The sequence below is a fragment of the Aquila chrysaetos genome, chromosome 8 (genome assembly GCF_900496995.4).
Source record: "Aquila chrysaetos chrysaetos chromosome 8, bAquChr1.4, whole genome shotgun sequence".
NCBI classification, from domain to species: Eukaryota; Metazoa; Chordata; class Aves; order Accipitriformes; family Accipitridae; genus Aquila; species Aquila chrysaetos.
Genome location: NC_044011.1, coordinates 17,316,240 through 17,332,879, shown reverse-complemented (window position 1 = coordinate 17,332,879; position 16,640 = coordinate 17,316,240). Strand labels below are relative to the sequence as shown.

At 40.9% G+C, this 16,640-nt stretch overlaps 1 protein-coding gene across 8 annotated transcripts in view; it reads right to left on the bottom strand.

Moving 5' to 3' along the window:
- Positions 1–16,640, bottom strand: part of ARID1B (AT-rich interaction domain 1B) — a 340,416-nt gene that overhangs the window by 228,726 nt on the left and 95,050 nt on the right. For all 8 annotated transcript variants that reach the window (XM_030021725.2, XM_030021731.2, XM_030021728.2 and 5 more), the window contains exon 4: positions 7,632–7,742. In XM_030021725.2, the coding sequence (XP_029877585.1) occupies positions 7,632–7,742 (111 nt within the window). The remainder of the gene's footprint in view (positions 1–7,631; positions 7,743–16,640) is intronic.

Genomic DNA, 16,640 nt, shown 5'->3' with positions numbered 1-16,640 from the left:
CATAGTACTACAAAACAAGTAACACATTACAAACACTTCCCATTTGCACTATGATGGTACCTAAAATCCCCAGCAATTATGGATGCACCATAAACAATCAGACAAAGCACTGTGAAACCTGGCCTAATCTTAACACTATTGACCATGACTGCACAAACATCTGCTTACACAGAAACAGCAAGCTGACCAGGACCACTCAGAAGTGAGCTTCACATCAAAGACTGGTAACTTTTTTTTGTTTGTTTGTTTTAAACATGAAAGCTGCAACAATAGCACCAGAAGCCAACATGTTCCCAGCAAACAGGAATGGATGGTAGAAGAAAAAGAAAAGGCATCTACTGCTAGGCTTCAGATGTTGCTGGTCAGAATGAGTTACTGTGTTTAGTCAAGGTTATGAAGCTGAGGTCACACGTCACAATGGTTGGTGAGCACAAGTAAAGTAGTCATTCTGGAAAAAAAGAAGTTCCTATCTTACAGGAATACTTGTGGTAAAAATAAAAGAAAGAAAAAACATTTACAGTGTCTCAGGTACTTCCTGAAATGGTATTCAAGTGAGTAATACTCTTTTGTCTTACTTTCTGTGTCATAATCCCAATGTTCACACAGGCATGAACAAAGACATGCACCACTGAATATATTAAGCTTTGGAATTCATAGTATGCTATCAACTCAAAATTTACAAATAACCAAGCAGATAAGACATGCATGCTTTTATACACACTATATATATATGTACACACATTGTGTAAAATGTTTTAAAACCTAAAAATTAATCCCCAAATGAAAAAAAAAAAACACCCTTACCATTTTAGAGTTAGATTCCCAAATGCAGAACCTAAAGACATTGACTTGGAAATTTAGGCAGATTAAAAGGACAGCTAGTGCAGTTACTCTGCCCCTGCAGCAGGTACATCTGAGCCACGCACGCAGAGGTACCCATGCTACTACAGCTTACAGCCTTGCATATTAAAGTAACCTTGGGGGCTTTCAGCTTGCCTCTCATTTCAAGTTGCAAGCTTTGGTGGTTCAGGGACTACCACAAGCGCAGTTCAGTCACCCCAGCTATGGGGGCAGGAACAGGGAACGGGGGGGAACAGGGGGGGAACAGGGGGAGAAGGAAAGCTTCAACCACCCAAATTATGTCTAGTTTCTTTAATTCTTGAATTGACACCAGTACTGTCCTGGTATTTGGAGGTATGAAGTACACTGATGCAACTCCTCGTGGCTTTAAAAAACATTGCAGGAAAAAAGCTACTAATACTTTAATATTCCACTTAGGGCAACACTGGCCTATTTAAATACAAGTTTCTGCAACCTTAACCACTACTGGGATCTATAATCCCTTAGCAGGTTTCCCACATAAGTTTCATGTAGAGGTCAGACTAAATATTTCTTTTTGCATTTGTAAATTTTCTTAGATCCTAAATTAGTAATTCTGTTATTACAGGGATATTGTAAACATTGCAAAGGTAAAGTATTTTGAAAATGGAAAAGGTGACGGAATAGCCAAGTATCTTTTTTACAGTACTTAGTGAAATTAGTTTTTATACTTTAATAACAACCTAACACTGTTTTTTTTAAATAAATATGATCAACCTGTCAAGCAAAACCAAGTAATCCTCTAAAGCACAAACCACAAATGAATAACAACAGGACCTTCTCTTCACATTACATATTTTAATTTTAATAGCAAGAATACTTAATTCAAGAATCAACAATTTTGGTTTCAATGTTTCAGTTTAACCCTACATGGACAACATATGCCCAGGGCTGCTCTGCACTATTTTAATTGTACTTTTCCCCCAAAACAGGACTTACACTGGATGAATTAATCAGTTTGATCACCTACAAGAAATCCTGGCTTCACTGAAGTCAAATGTAAAACATGCAGGAACACTGAGTGGGCTAAGATTTTCAGTGACACACACAAAGCCTAAGTTCATCCCCTGATAACACAACCAATGTCAGTGGCGCTGCAGTGGTTCACATTGGGTTTGACCCACTATTCTGACCGACACCAGGACACAAACACGAGGCCATGCACAGAATCTGTATGCACACCAGCACCTACAGAGCATGTTTTTCACCTCAGAAACACACTGAAATAAATGTATTTGGTAACTCTATACCTATGTGTTGTATGAAACTTGTTCTAGCTACAGGTTTATTACATGGAATGGCGAGAAGGAAAAAAACCAACAAACTAGCAACTGCACTCGATCTAGAATTAAAGTGACTTGGAAAAAATAGCAACTTTTTCCAACTCTCTGCATAATGGCTAAGAAAAGCCTTTGAGAAAGCTTAGTCACTTCTTTGCAACTTGAAGCTTTTTTCCTTTTATTCCAGGCTTAAACAAAGTTCAGTGGGGCATCAAACTGCCTCAGTTTTAAATTACAGTCTGTACTTCAAAATAGAATGCATGCACCACATGTTCCTGAAGCTAGAGGGTGGGAGTGTTATTCACTGAAAATTGAAGGCTTGTTGAGTCAATAATCTTCTTTCAGAGAGTAACAATTTTCAGCTAAAATTTCTTGACCCAAACAAAGGAAAACAAGATCATTCAGTTATTTTACAACATTGCAGAAAAAAGAAAGGAAAGTGGGAAAGAGGCACACCAGTCTTATCCTACTTGATGCAAAAACAATGGCAAATTTAATTCACAAGTATTACATACTCACATTTCCTTCTTGTTCATGGTTTAACATACTCCCAAACAGTTATTTTCAGATGGAGACATGAATAGAGGCAAATAACTACAGGACAGAATTGCTATCTTATACTACACATTCATCTATCAACTAGCAACTGCATTTGCCTCCCAACAATTACCAAGAATCCATTTACAGATTTCCGCCCCGCCACTTCTTTCTCAAATCAGAAGCAATATTCTAGATTTTTAAAATATCACTTAAATTTAGATCAAGCTTTCTGATTTGCTTACCTGCAAAGAATCAAACAAGGATTACAAAAAAAGAGGGTTCCAGCTCTACCTCTCCTTTAGTACTGATTTGTCCTTACAAGAGGGGCTACAGTGGTAATTAGTATTTACATTATGGTAGTGCCCACAACCCTGATCACGATTAGGGCTTACTGGACTAAGCTCTGTACAAATGTCACCAGAGTCCCTCATCCCAGTAGTTTAACCTCTGAGAAAAGAGGAGGTATCTCCTGCTAACTCTCAACCACAGTTTCTCAAATAATGCTGGAAACTGTTTTCCTCGTCTATTAAGACTTCAGCCATTAAAGTCATTTGTTCCGGAAGCGCTGTTGCTTGAGATGACTTCCCAAGCTACTTCGTATTCTAGACGTTGTAGAACCACAAGCAAACTTCTCAGGTCACATCACTGCACAAGATACAAGCGGCATTCTACCTCCATTGTGGACTACTATTTTGTTCTGTGTAGAAATTGCTCTTCCTCCATGAAAAGGCCCAGTAAGTGAAGTCACAGAATTAATCCACAAACTCAGACTTCTGAGTGACCTAATAAAGCACCCACTCCTGCAACCCCAGATACAACCCTCCCCCTTCAACACTGCATGACCTCCAGTAAACACAAGATGAACCTCAGCTAAGTTATAAGACTAAGGCCACGATTTCCCTACAGTGTACACCAATGCAGCTGAGGGCCACCATAAACCCACCTCCCCTGCAGCCTCCAGCCATGCATGCTCAGGCTTCGGGGCTTGCACTCACTGACTGCTTTAAGCAGCTCAGGGATGCAAACTGGCAGAAAACTTACCTTATAAAAAGAAGTGAACTGTCTTCTGTCTGTCTGGGGCTCTGTGACTGCTGCAGGGCCCAACTGTGAACACCAGAATCTGCTGTGCCACCATGTCTCAGCTGAGAGGATGACAGCATCTTAAACTCTTCCAGCAAGATCATACAGTCTTTTAGGATGTGGCTAAAATCAAAGCTGCTGCAGTCCCCTGTCCCCCTTCCCATCACAGCTTCTGATTCCCGTCTCCTCTTCTGAGGTACCACTGATGCCCATGCAATTACACAGTGATTCAGTCAAAAACTAACCCAGAAATAGAGAGAGTGATTGTTTCTCAGCTGGTTCAATTGCCCAAGTCAAATTCACTGGCCAGTCCCAGGAGTGGCAGTGGAGGAGATGGGACGGCACAGCCAGCACACTGTGGGGCACATGGCAGGACTGCGGCCGCCCTTGCTTACAATGGCTCAAGCAGCCACAGAACTTTACCTGTACGTTGCAACAAGAAAAAGTTAGCAGAAACTCATGTTTCAAAGCATGGCAACCTTGGATAGGCCATTTGACCTCACATCTCAAACAAGCACACCTGACACTGGGCAAAAAAAGGACCTTATTAAAACAAAACAAAGTAATAGCAAAACCACCATTGCCTATCTGAAATTACTTTCATACTCGTTCCAATAAAAAAAATTAAATTCATTTAAGTTTTCTGTTCTTCATTCTATCAACACAATCCAATGTGAACATTAACAAAATTACTCATTAAAGACAAAATAAAGGATTAGCCTTCATAGACACACACACAGCCTACTGCTGACACAAGCCCCTTTACTACAACAACAAATTTGCAGATATATCATTTGGAAACTTTTTCCTGTAAGTCTGCTCTAGCTTTCTCACAATAGCAGAAATGTGTCCTTTGCTATTATCCCTTAAGTCTCGCTAAATACACTCTGTAGTAGCTGTTCTCCAGACAATTTCATTCAGGCCTCTCCCTCTTTATTCCTCCTCTCTAACAGGGAACAGTTTCTGTTTATGACTTCCTTTCCTTTACACAGTACCTAACTCCCATGTTTTCTCAAAAGCTTGAGATTTCCTTCTAATTGTGACCCCAACAAAAGTGCTCAGAGCACTATTCTGTGCAACTTTTCATTTGGGCTCTCAGTGACTCCACATGGCCAGAGACCCACAGGTCAAACCCTCCAGATATCAGAGCAGTTAGGAGAAGGAAAGCAAGCATTGTATAGAATCTGACAGGCCATTAGAAGTAGCTAATAAAGCCATATTTTGTTTGTAGCCATTTGTTACCAACCCACATTACAAATTTGTCTGCTTTGAACTTTATGGGAACATTCATGCCAGGACTTTTATATACAATGTGTGAAGGAAACGGAACAACTATTGAGCTGTTTAGCTGCACTTACTGTGACACAAACCTGAAAAAAACTCTCCCAAAGGATGACACAAGCCAGCATTCAGTGCCGCAGAAAGTGGCCGGGTCCTCTTCGAATCCATCAAAGGAAAACTCTTTTTTCAAAGCCACATCAGAGAACAGCATTTAGTATTACATCTCTTTTGTTGTTTTTAGACACTTGTATAAGCTTGCTATGTAGCTGCTGTGATTTTACACAATGCCCTTAAGAACTAAAAAGATAACGGGCAAATTGTATAAATACCAGAATACCATGAAACAAAACATAACCAAATGTTATTAAAAGCATAACACCACTGCTATCATTTCAAGCTTCACTGTACAAAGATGACTTACTGACTACTACCCTGAAGAACAGCATTATCTTGAAAACAAGCTTAAGAAGCCATATTTAGTATCCCAAAATGACACTATAACTAGGAATACTAAACAAAGGATAGTGATCACAGGTTTTCCTAAGCAGTCCAAAACTGCATACAGAACTCTCCTGCTCTGGAGAAAAAACAAAGCTATCCATACCCCAAATCAAATTATATTAAAGCATTTATGTTCACCGTACTTCGAATGTATGGATTCTTCCTAATTTTGAAGACATCTTCCTTGGATGCAAGATGATGGGGAGTTTGCTCACTCTACCAAAAAAAAGCCTTCTCACCACATACGAAGGGTTGCAGTTGTTTTTAAATTTGAAAACCAAAAGAAAAAAAACCCACAAAAAAAACCCCAAGCCAAAACCAAAACAAAATACAAAATAATAATACCTCCCATTCCCCTCCATATCCAAACAGCAGGGGTTTTGAATATATTAAGTGCTCTCTGGTTATTTATTAAAGCTTTTCAGTAACGAAGCGTCTCAATAACAGCATTTGGGACCAACTCAGAGTTTAAGCTAAGTGGCCAAAATGGTTAACATTCACTGTTAATACTACCAGCTCACTCATACCTAGAATAATGAGCTACTAAATATACCAAACACTCAGGGACACAGATAATACCCAATACTCTGCTTAGATATCATGATGATGGAGGTAGGACAGAGCATGGATTAAAAGTAGGACAACCGTTTAAGAAAAAACACAGGCAAATTAATAGAACATTAGTTGATAAATAACTTTACTTCTCTCTACCCTAATAAACACTGTTCACGAAAAACTGGGAGGTAAAAAGTCCCTTTTAATATCACTGCTTTTTTAAGTAGGTTGTTATTGCCAAAACAGTTCAATGTCCACAGCAGCTACTATTTTTAAGGTAATTGCCAGCATTCATTTTTGAGATCTGTTCAGAGACATTAGTCTTTTTAAAAAAAGGCTTCCTGAAAAACTGTCAAATTAATACTAGGTCCAAAGCAAATGGATATCTCTTCTTACACCAGTTTCCATAGCTTCTCTCAAGACATGCATGTCTCAAATGTCACGTAAAGAATCTGTGGCACATACACTCTCCTAGGTGCCAAAGATATAACTTTAAAATGCTGTGAAGATGTTTATTGCCCTATTTTCAGGGATTGGCAATAGTGGCATGTGCCAGAGGTGAAATATACAACATACTACCAGATTTCACAGATACATTTGGTGTCTTGTTAAGGTAAACTCTTCAGAGAGATCCCTCTGCTAACTGCAAATGAATACATACCCAGTGAACTGCAGGAAATATCCTATATGTTTATTATACATTATTCCAATCCAGAGGTTACATAGTTTATAAAAAGTTTTCATCATTTAAGCTGAGCATATTGTAGTTGGTTTAAATTCATGCTGTTTTACTACCAACAAACAAGAAAATCTCCAAACCACGAGGGGCACACAGAGACAAGGCTAAAGAGTACTTTGTCCATTACAGCGAAATAAGACCTTCAAAAATGCAAGTAGCTGCAGTGTCCTTGCAAAGTATATTCATTTGGGCTGTTTCCCCCCCAGAAGAATGCATAGAGCTCAGAAAAAGTAAGAAATGTTAGTCCGAAATAATGTCCTAACCAAAAGATCAACCTAGCCCAAGTATCACTATCATTCCCACTTCTACACTTCTCCAGTAATAGACAGTAGCAGAATTAACACATCAAACTCATTACAGATGCTCCAGGTTTGGAGCAAATAACTCCTGGTAGCAGTGTTCTAAACCAGAATCTACTGAAATCCTTTGAAAAGGGCACAGAAAAAAGCCTCTTCCTCACCAGATTGTTTTGTGCAAGTATGGAATTCCTAAAGCTAAAAAAAAAAATCAATCCATTTCCTCTATGCAAATACACATGTGCACAAGCACAAAACATGCATGTGCATAAATAGTGCTATTTTGAACCAGAACAAGCCTAAACAAAGTCCACTCATACACAAGCTGTCTGTTCTCATCATATTTTTAAAAACAGTTTGTGATCAACCTCGTTTAATATTTCTTCTCTCAATATTTCATATCCGCTCATCCTAGATGCAATGAAATGGTACATAAAGTGCTTTCATTTTAAAATACTGAAACAAACATTAGTTTCTTACTGGTAAGCTCGATGGTCTTTCTTGCTGGATTAGATTCAAGTCTTCATGGTTAGGCTTTCCTGGGGCCATAGGGGGTTGAGATCTGGTTCCATAGCCTTCCTGAGACATGTCCTGCAACAACAATTTTAACAGAATTATTAACCTTACTCAGTAATTACAGTTAAATCTGCACCACAGAAGGGTGAAAATACCACAGCTGAGTGCTGATGGTTTTTTTGATAAGAAGTTTTTACTAGTTAAACCTTCCTGATGGAAGTATCAAGCCCACACAGGTACCACTATCTCCTGCATTGTTCGTAAAATATCCAGGGAGCAGAGCTGCATGATGACAAGCAGCAGGGAATCATACCACTGGAACATGGGGAAACACAGAAAACCAAGCCTGCTAAATAAACGACCCCCTTTTACTGTAAAAGAGTAGCAAGCACAAAGTGTTCAAAACATTCATCCTACTCTGAGATGTATTCTCAAGCGTTTTGATGAAGTACTGAGCCAGGTGGAAGACTGGACTTGAAAATAAGATTGTAATCCTGCTGTGTAATCAGACTCCTGTAACGACCCTGGATTTACCATCACTACTACTAGCACAACTTTCAAACACTGTTTATCAGGTTGTAGTACACAACGCAGTCGCTGCATCTGCTGGAGGCACGTCGCATCGTGTATTGGATCAAGAGTAGCTCCAAAGCCTGTACCAGCAACCTGGGGATTTTCCTCCCTACACAAGCCCAAGCAGTCTTAGGTAATAGCCTAACACAACACCCACCACCCAGGGGCGGCGGGAGCAACGAAACAACCTCCCCCGCGCCATCCCCCGGCCCGCAACACAAGCTTACTTCACACGTATAGATACTTGCCCATTGCAAAGCCTTAGGTTCAGGCTTCATTTTAGCTACTATAGCAGCTTGTACACTAACGTCAAGGAAAACAACAGAAAGCACAATACTGACTTCAGCATGTGCAACTGGCAGGGGAAGTTGAAGAACCAGTTCCCGACTGCTAGAAAAGATATCTCACCTTAAAGGTTTTTCTTTGTTGTTTTTAAATGGTTTAATTCTCCTCTCCCCGCCCCGAGTTTACTACCAGTTCAATTTGCTTCAGCTGCCCTCACACCTTCACTCCTGACACGTACCTGAAAGCACACACACGCTCCTGGTGCGGAGGGGCAGGGGAAGCTGTCCTCTGCCCCATCCCCCTGTAGGCTGAACATCACCTTGCTGCTGCTTAGAAAGGGCTGCTCGGACAGCCGCGCGTCCGCATCAACAGTTACTGCTCAGGCACGGACTCTGCGAGGCAGCTGGCTTGCAGAGCAGGAAAGCTTTCTGTCTCTCTTTTTAGCCCAGCTCGTGACAGAGGGAAACTTGTTAACAACCGTACTGTTTCCATTCAGAGCCTTCCACCACTTTGGACTCTCCCGAATTATTTTAAGGGACGCAGAAAATTCAACGGGGCTAATAAAACAAACCCCAGCAAACCTGATACGATGAAAACCCAGCAATAAACGATCCTATCCCTAAGCCTGTGCCAAGTAAAATCAAGAAACACTTAAAAGGCCAGCACTTCAATGTGGTTACCAGCAGAGGGTAACAATTAGGCTTAAGGGTGACAAAGGCTGATGGCTGAATGATTATTATCCCCTGTGACCCCCCGCGCTCCCCCCCTCCCAGATTTCCACTTGTCACACAGCTCTCCTGCTGCGCACACCAGCAGGTTCCTGTGGATTAACAGTGAGGTTTAAAATCAACAAATGGCACAAGGCCTCCATTCAGCAGCCTTCACCCCAGTACAAAGGAGTAGAAAGGTGCAGGACAGCTTCACAATAGGCAAACAAATGAGCAAACCTCTGCTTTCCTTTTTATTTAAAAACACGCACGCACACACACACACTCACGCACATGCACGCTAGGGGTTGCCGCTGCGCAGGCATCTGTAATAAACCCAGCAACCCCAGATTTCAACTTCCAGTTCAGCGTTCAACTCTCCTCTTCCTAATTCTTAAAAAAATACACCAAATAAGAACCACTTGTTATAACAGCAACAACAAAAAAACACCCAGAAATACCAAGAGTGGTGAAAAAGGATAAATGGAATATTCAATTTAGGAGATGTCATTTTAGAAACACAATTGTTCCTTTTTCCAAACAGACCCTACAGGATTTCTCTGGGAAGCAAAACATGTTTTATATTTTGAAAAATCAAGAGCCATTAATTCCTTACAAAGTACCAAGCATGGTTCTTCCCACATGTTTGCAAGATTTTAACCTCACCTCCTACTGAAATTTCCAGGGGGACCGGAGCAGGAGAGGGAAGAGACAGCACGCTTTCTCTTGAGAAATACTGCATGTTGAATGGAATTTACTTTTACCTGGGTATTTGAACACTATCTATGAAATGTCTTTCCACACACTGAAGAGCACATTAAAAACCCCAGACATGACACACTTTGTCTTTTTAAATGCACCATCTTCATCATGCTTTCCTTTCTGACTGTGCTTTCCTTTCTGAAAAATCAAATCCATTTGCTCAATTCCAGATGAAGTTTGGAAACAAATACTGCAGACATCTGTGTTTGTTACGATGCAGATACCTGTGCACTCCAAATGGGACGAGATCACATACTCTTTCTTATATTCTCCATAAAGCCATTTAGATACTTGAATCACTGCAAACTTGGAAGGCAGCTCTTGAGAAGTAAAGAATCAGTTTACTCTCAGTAAGTTGCAGGCATGGGAATCTCCCAGATGAAACATGCATGGGGCTGTGTGTATAATTTTATGTGTTTATACCTATGTGTTGCCCAATAAAAACAGTCCATTTATATACTAATGACGATTAAATAATAGCATATTACACTAAGAGGTTGGCTTCATAACCAAAATAGTGCTTAGTATTATTTTCACTGAAAAACGGGAGAGAAAATCCCTACTGCCTTTCTTCAGTTCTGCATTAGGAAATTTTGTTAACATACAGCATATTACAGAATAGATACAACAGATTAAGAGATAAATAAGAAATAAGGACAGAAGTATTAGGGTAAATTGTCCATCACTGAAGAAATGCATGGAATTGGCAATTCTCACTTTCAGTTTTGAAAGGTCATTTTTCTTTCTAGCATCTAGGAATGGATTTATTGGGGACTGAACAGAGGAAACGTAAGGAGAAGAGGAACATGTTACCATGTATTGTGCTACATAGAGTCATGGCTGAGGAGTCCCCAGTTGATACTAGGGCTCAATCTTCTCCTGGGATCCCTGATTTTTTTTTATTTTGACTCCCAGTATTTCATCCATCAATGGCATCAGCTTTCAAAGCAAAGCTTATGATTTTTTTATGAATCACAGAAAATCCTTCCTCCCATAGAAGAGCATGTGTGTAAGAAAGAAATCCAGGCTTTTATAAACAGAAGGCTACAAGTTTCCACTCAGAACCTCCCAACTTGGCATAAACCCAATCATATCATAGCTGTTATAGCACAAACTGTCAACAAAGTTGTAAAATAACTAAAAGCAGGGTTTCCCCCATCAGATTTTAGAAAAGGCATAGGGACAAATAACCAGCAACTCATAAAATGATACTAAAAATAGCTGAAGTTTAGACTTTTTAGACATTTCAAAAAACATTTATACTGTGAAACAGGTAGACAAAAAAAAGGGACTATGCCTACATATACACAGCCTAAAACCTATGTATTGGGTAAGCTGTTCAGAAATCAATCCATATACAATTATTCTATCTGGGTAATAATAACAACAACCAATTGCTTATCATCCACAGAGACAGGACTAGTTATTTACCTCCTACTGACATACACTTTTAGCTTGCTCTGCAAATTGTGGTATACGGATGGAGCTCAAGATTTGTGTAATCTGAGGAGTAAGGGAGGAAACGGTATTTTCTTCCCTTTTACTCGCTGTTACTGTACTCATCTTACAAACTTTTCAAGTCTCTAATTCTGGTGTGGGATTTCACTAACACAGAGGTTTAAAGCGACCAAGTGAGCCAATGTATCAGCCTGCAAGAAAGTCAAAAGCCCCTTGTTCCTGCCTCCCACAACTGTTGCAGTTGGACACACAACCCCTTAGTTTGTGTTAGTGGTCTTTATTAGACCACTTTGTGAAGTGGTACAACTTAAAACTTTCCAGAAAAGTAACCCCTCTCCCCCCAGCTTTATCATGGGTTACTGAGCAGAGCTGGCCTACGGGAAGGGTTGGGTGAGCGAAGAGAGGAAGGAAACTTCCCTCCTCTGGCAGCACCAGCCATGAGGCCAGCTCCGCCAGCCACCAAACTGCAGCCCAAGTCAACTGCACTGCAACCACTTCGGAGTAGGCCACAGATAGACAACCTTTTCCATTTTGATGTGCAAGGCTAGTTAGTGTCATGCGTTCATTCCCTAGCTGGACCTAGTTCAAAACAAGAAAGTCTGTCCACATTTACATGTTCCCTGCAAACCTGAATGAATATAGTGCAAATAATGCTTGAAACCATGTAGATGAAATGCACATTTTTTATAAGTTCTACCTAGGAAGATAAGATCTAGTTATTAAATAGTTTAAGTTATTTCTAATGGAAAATGAAAGCATAGTGAAAACATTGTTTGGGGGAAACCACATTTAAAGAAGGGCTGGGTGAGAAATATCATTCAGGCTTCATCCACTTCTACTGCAGCAAATTTCAGAGGGATGACATGACCACCCACGAAGATAAGTACCATGATGGTTAAATACAAGGAAAATAATTTATGGAAAACAGTATACTAGACTTCCATTTCAAAAACTCATTAAAAACTTATTTTAGCTTATGTTCTTGATTCAGTTGGTTGATCCTTAGAAGACTTCAAGTGTGAGAGCAGTGAATTCTACAGCAATGTGACAACAGCAAAATTGAAAGCAAATGTGGTGGGTTTTTTTTTTTTTTCTGAGACAACTTGAGAATGGAAGTCAGGACCCAGTGCAGCAGCCAAGAGGAGCATACAGCCTTACAATACAAGATTATTTTACTCATCTCTGAAGGGATACTGTGGAACAGAAAGAAGGCAAGTGATATGTTACATGCTATGGAAGGACATTCCTTGTTATCACTTAGCCAAGCATCTGTTCATTCTGTGTAGGTAAATACATACCAACACCTTTCCTCTCTTTCCTTCTGCAGTAAAAAGCTACAATAAAAAAAAAAAAAATTTACTTACCAGAATGGTGACATATCCCTATACAGCCAACTTCTAGCCCAACCTAATAACTAACATGTCACCTCCCAAGCTGTACACTCTCTGGCAGCACAAAACTGACAACAAAGGACAGCCAACCTGTTAGAGGAATATTGTAGGTAAGGCTGCACTCAGAAAAAAATGTTATGCCCAGGGGCACAGGCAACACTGAGTCTCACGCAAGCAGCAAACAGAATGCAGCCCTGTGGGCAACAATCTACTAAGGACAAAAGAGCAGAGAGGTTTGCTTGAATCCTGGGCAGATGGTCTGCAGAGATCCTACAGGATATAGATGGACTCCTGCAGAAGATCCTGGGTCAAGAAGAAATGCATATATATGTCCTGAATTTTATGAATCAGAAATAGAAAAAACAAAACAAACAAAAAACCCTAAAGCCTCAAAGAAAAGGAAATCGGTATCTTGCAGCTGGAGAGCATTGTGCACAAACCAGCAAGGAAGTCTCTTACTGCACAGAGGGAACAGGTGATTGCAGGAAAAAAAATTGTTTGATAGGTCCCAGCATCTATTACACCAACAAAAAAGAAGAGAGTGCTAACCACCGGAGGTGGATTACCAATGCAGTCTGGTAATCCTCTTCAACATGCTAGTCTGTGTTTATGTGATCAAGTAAATAAACCCTGCTCATAACCAGAATACGTAAATCATTTCAAGCCAACCCTCTACCACCACCACAGAAACCTGAATGGAGACAAGGAAAGCAGAAGTCCTGAAGTACAGCAAGCAACAGGCTGGCATCTACCTCAACATGCTGATGCTATTGTTGATTGTTGCTTCAGTGGGGCTGACAAGCAGCGACTGCTCTTCTTTCAGGTGGTTATCATTTCCCTGCAGTCAAGCCAGGGCAGGATTGTGCCCTCAGAAACGAAGGTGATACTTTGCCTTACCAGGTTAATTTCAGTCTTGGTCTTCTTCATTACAGGTACTAGAGAGAATCAAAAGCTTCAGAGAAGTGCCAAAACAAAATAGTCCTTTCCTTTTCCAAAAGGAGATAGTTCATCCAGAAATCATACCTAACTCCTCAGAGAAAAATCCTACCATGTACCTGGAGAAATTTGGAAAACTTGCCAGTTTGGATGCCTCAGGTGTAGACCAGTCATTGTCAGTAAGACATCTCATCTTCTTCTTCAATGATATTAATACCTTCCCTTCCAAGATACCTGCAGTTTCATTCTAAAACTTGCTATTTCCTAGATCTCTTTTTTAAGCTAATTAAAAAAAACCCAAAAAACATCTACAATGGGAACACCATTTTCTCCCTTCAGGATCCCAATTATCACAGAATGACAACCAAGTTAAGTCTTAAGACACCGGAGAGGAAAAGAAAAAATATACTTTGCGTAGCAGGCAGCAGTTGATGCAAAAGATAGTTAATTCAGGTAAGCAAATATATTATTAAGGCTCAGTCCATCAAAACTGTCAGGAACTTATTAGAAACTCAGACTACCTAACTATGGAAGGTTTTCCCCTGCAGAATACACCGAAAGCATTTTAAAAGCAGATAAGGTCAAAAAAGCCCCCCACATCTTACAGGAAGAACATTGTTTGGACAGCATAGCTTCTAGTCACATATCGGGTAATCTGAGCCAACAGACAAGAGAGAAGGGTCTCTTTTCCTAAATGCTCTAGTCCATTTTCACACGTCTCATCTATATGGCCTCCAGGAGCCATGTTAAGCAAGTGATGCAGGAAGAGCTCCAAGATGAAATCGTTCTCAGAAACCCTTATCTTGCTATTCTCTTTCTGCCACTATTGCATTCCATGGATCACAGAGCATATCAATAGTGGATTTAATCAGAAACAAGACATTTCTTCTAGTTTTCTTCTCGCATACTTGTAACATGCCATATGAAAAAAACAGGTGAGTTTGATGTTCGTATTAAAATGTGACTGTTGCACATTGCACAGCCTGATAAACAGCTGTCAGTTCTTCATTTACAGGCAAAAAAAAGGTAGTTTTTTGTTCTACAGATGCAAAGTTCCAGTGTGAATGAAGAGATGAGAGAGAACCTGAAGAGGTAATCTGAGAAACATAACTTGGAAATAAGGGGTAAAACAAGCATTTTATTTCCATTAATTTTCCCACGTTTAAAGAGTTTGTTGGACTTTTCCTAAAAAACCCTACAAGACTGGGCAGTCCCACCACGCTTTCATTTTCTACACCCACTCCTTCCTCTCCCTGCCCATCCTTTCATTGACAAAGCTGTATTCAAAAAAAAAAAAAAAAAAAAAAAAAAAAGCCCTGGCAGTTTTTACATGTCCTATTCTTTATAGTCACTTGGGACAGACTACCACATTAATGTAATGACTTACAGATTTTGTGTCATCCAGCATCCTCCCCTGCCACACTAGTCCTTCCTAAAACTTGGGGAGGAACACATCTCTTCAGCAAACCTGAGACACAAAGCTGGACTGAGACACAGCTCTGCACCCCTAAGGAAGAGCTAAACCCAACAAAAGGCAGAGAGGGCAGGATTTAAAACATGCTATTTCTTTCAACTCGGCTCCCACAGAAGTAGGGAGCTGGGGGGCTCTGTGCCCCAGAGGGCAGCAGCCTGCCCCAGACTGCCTGCTGCTGCCGAGGAAGCTCTCCCAAGCATACGGCTGGCTGGCAGAAACGAGGTCAGAGCACTGCCCGCAGCTTAGAGCAGAGCTGAAAGCCTGAAGCCAGCTTACAGAATAAAGAGAAAAGCTGCACCAAGAGCAGCTGCTACCTCTAGGCTAATCGAGCTAGGTACCCAAGGATGAGACTTCCTCACTTGAGACCAGGAAACATTTCTTCAGTGTTTTCTTAGGGGCACGTTTGTAACTGTGCTTCGAGCTATAAGCCAAGACTTCATCTAAAGGCTCACGAAAACCTGTAAATCTGTGAAGAAGGGTTACAAGCAACACCCAAAACTTCACTGAGGTCACATAAAAAAGCCAAAACCAAAAACCAACAAAACAGAATGGTGAGGTTTGTTTTGTGGGTTTGTTTGCTACATTGTCCGTGTCTGTCCCCATCCCCCCCCCAATATAAAGCTGTATTATGTTATAGACAACATTTATATCACAGTCTACTGACACCTGTTAACTTATTCCCTAATACTCTACCATGGAGGTCTCTTAAATGATTGAAATGAGGTTTACCTACTATTTTATCAACAGCAGAATCATAGGAGAAGGAATCATAGAATGGTTTGGGTTGGAAGCGACCTTAAAGATCATCTAGTTCCAACCCCCCTGCCATGGGAAGGACACCTTCCACTAGACCAGGTTGCTCAAAGCCCCATCCAACCTGGCCTTAAACACTGCCGGGGATGGGGCATCCGCAGCCTCTCTGGGCAACCTGTTCCAGTGCCTCACTACCCTCACAGTGGAGAACTTCTTCCTCACATCTAATCTAAATCTACTCTCTTTCAGTTTAAAGCCATCACCCCTTGTCCTATCACTACACGCCCTTGTAAAAAGTCCCTCTCCAGCTTTCTTGTAGGCCCCCTTTAGGTACTAGAAGGCTGCTATAAGGTCTCCCCGGAGCCTTCTCTTCTCCAGGCTGAACAACCCCAACTCTCTCAGCCTGTCTTCATAGGGGAGGTGCTCCAGCCCTCTGATCACCTTTGTGTCCCTCCTCTGGACTTGCTCCAGCAGGTCCATGTCCTTCTTATGTTGGGGGCCCCAGAGCTCAACACAGTACTCCAGGTGGGGTCTCACGAAAGCAGTTACGCTTCTTTTGATGCAGCCCAGCATACAGTTGGCTTTCTGGGCTGCAAGCTCACATTGTGGGGTCACGTAGAGCTTCTCATCAACC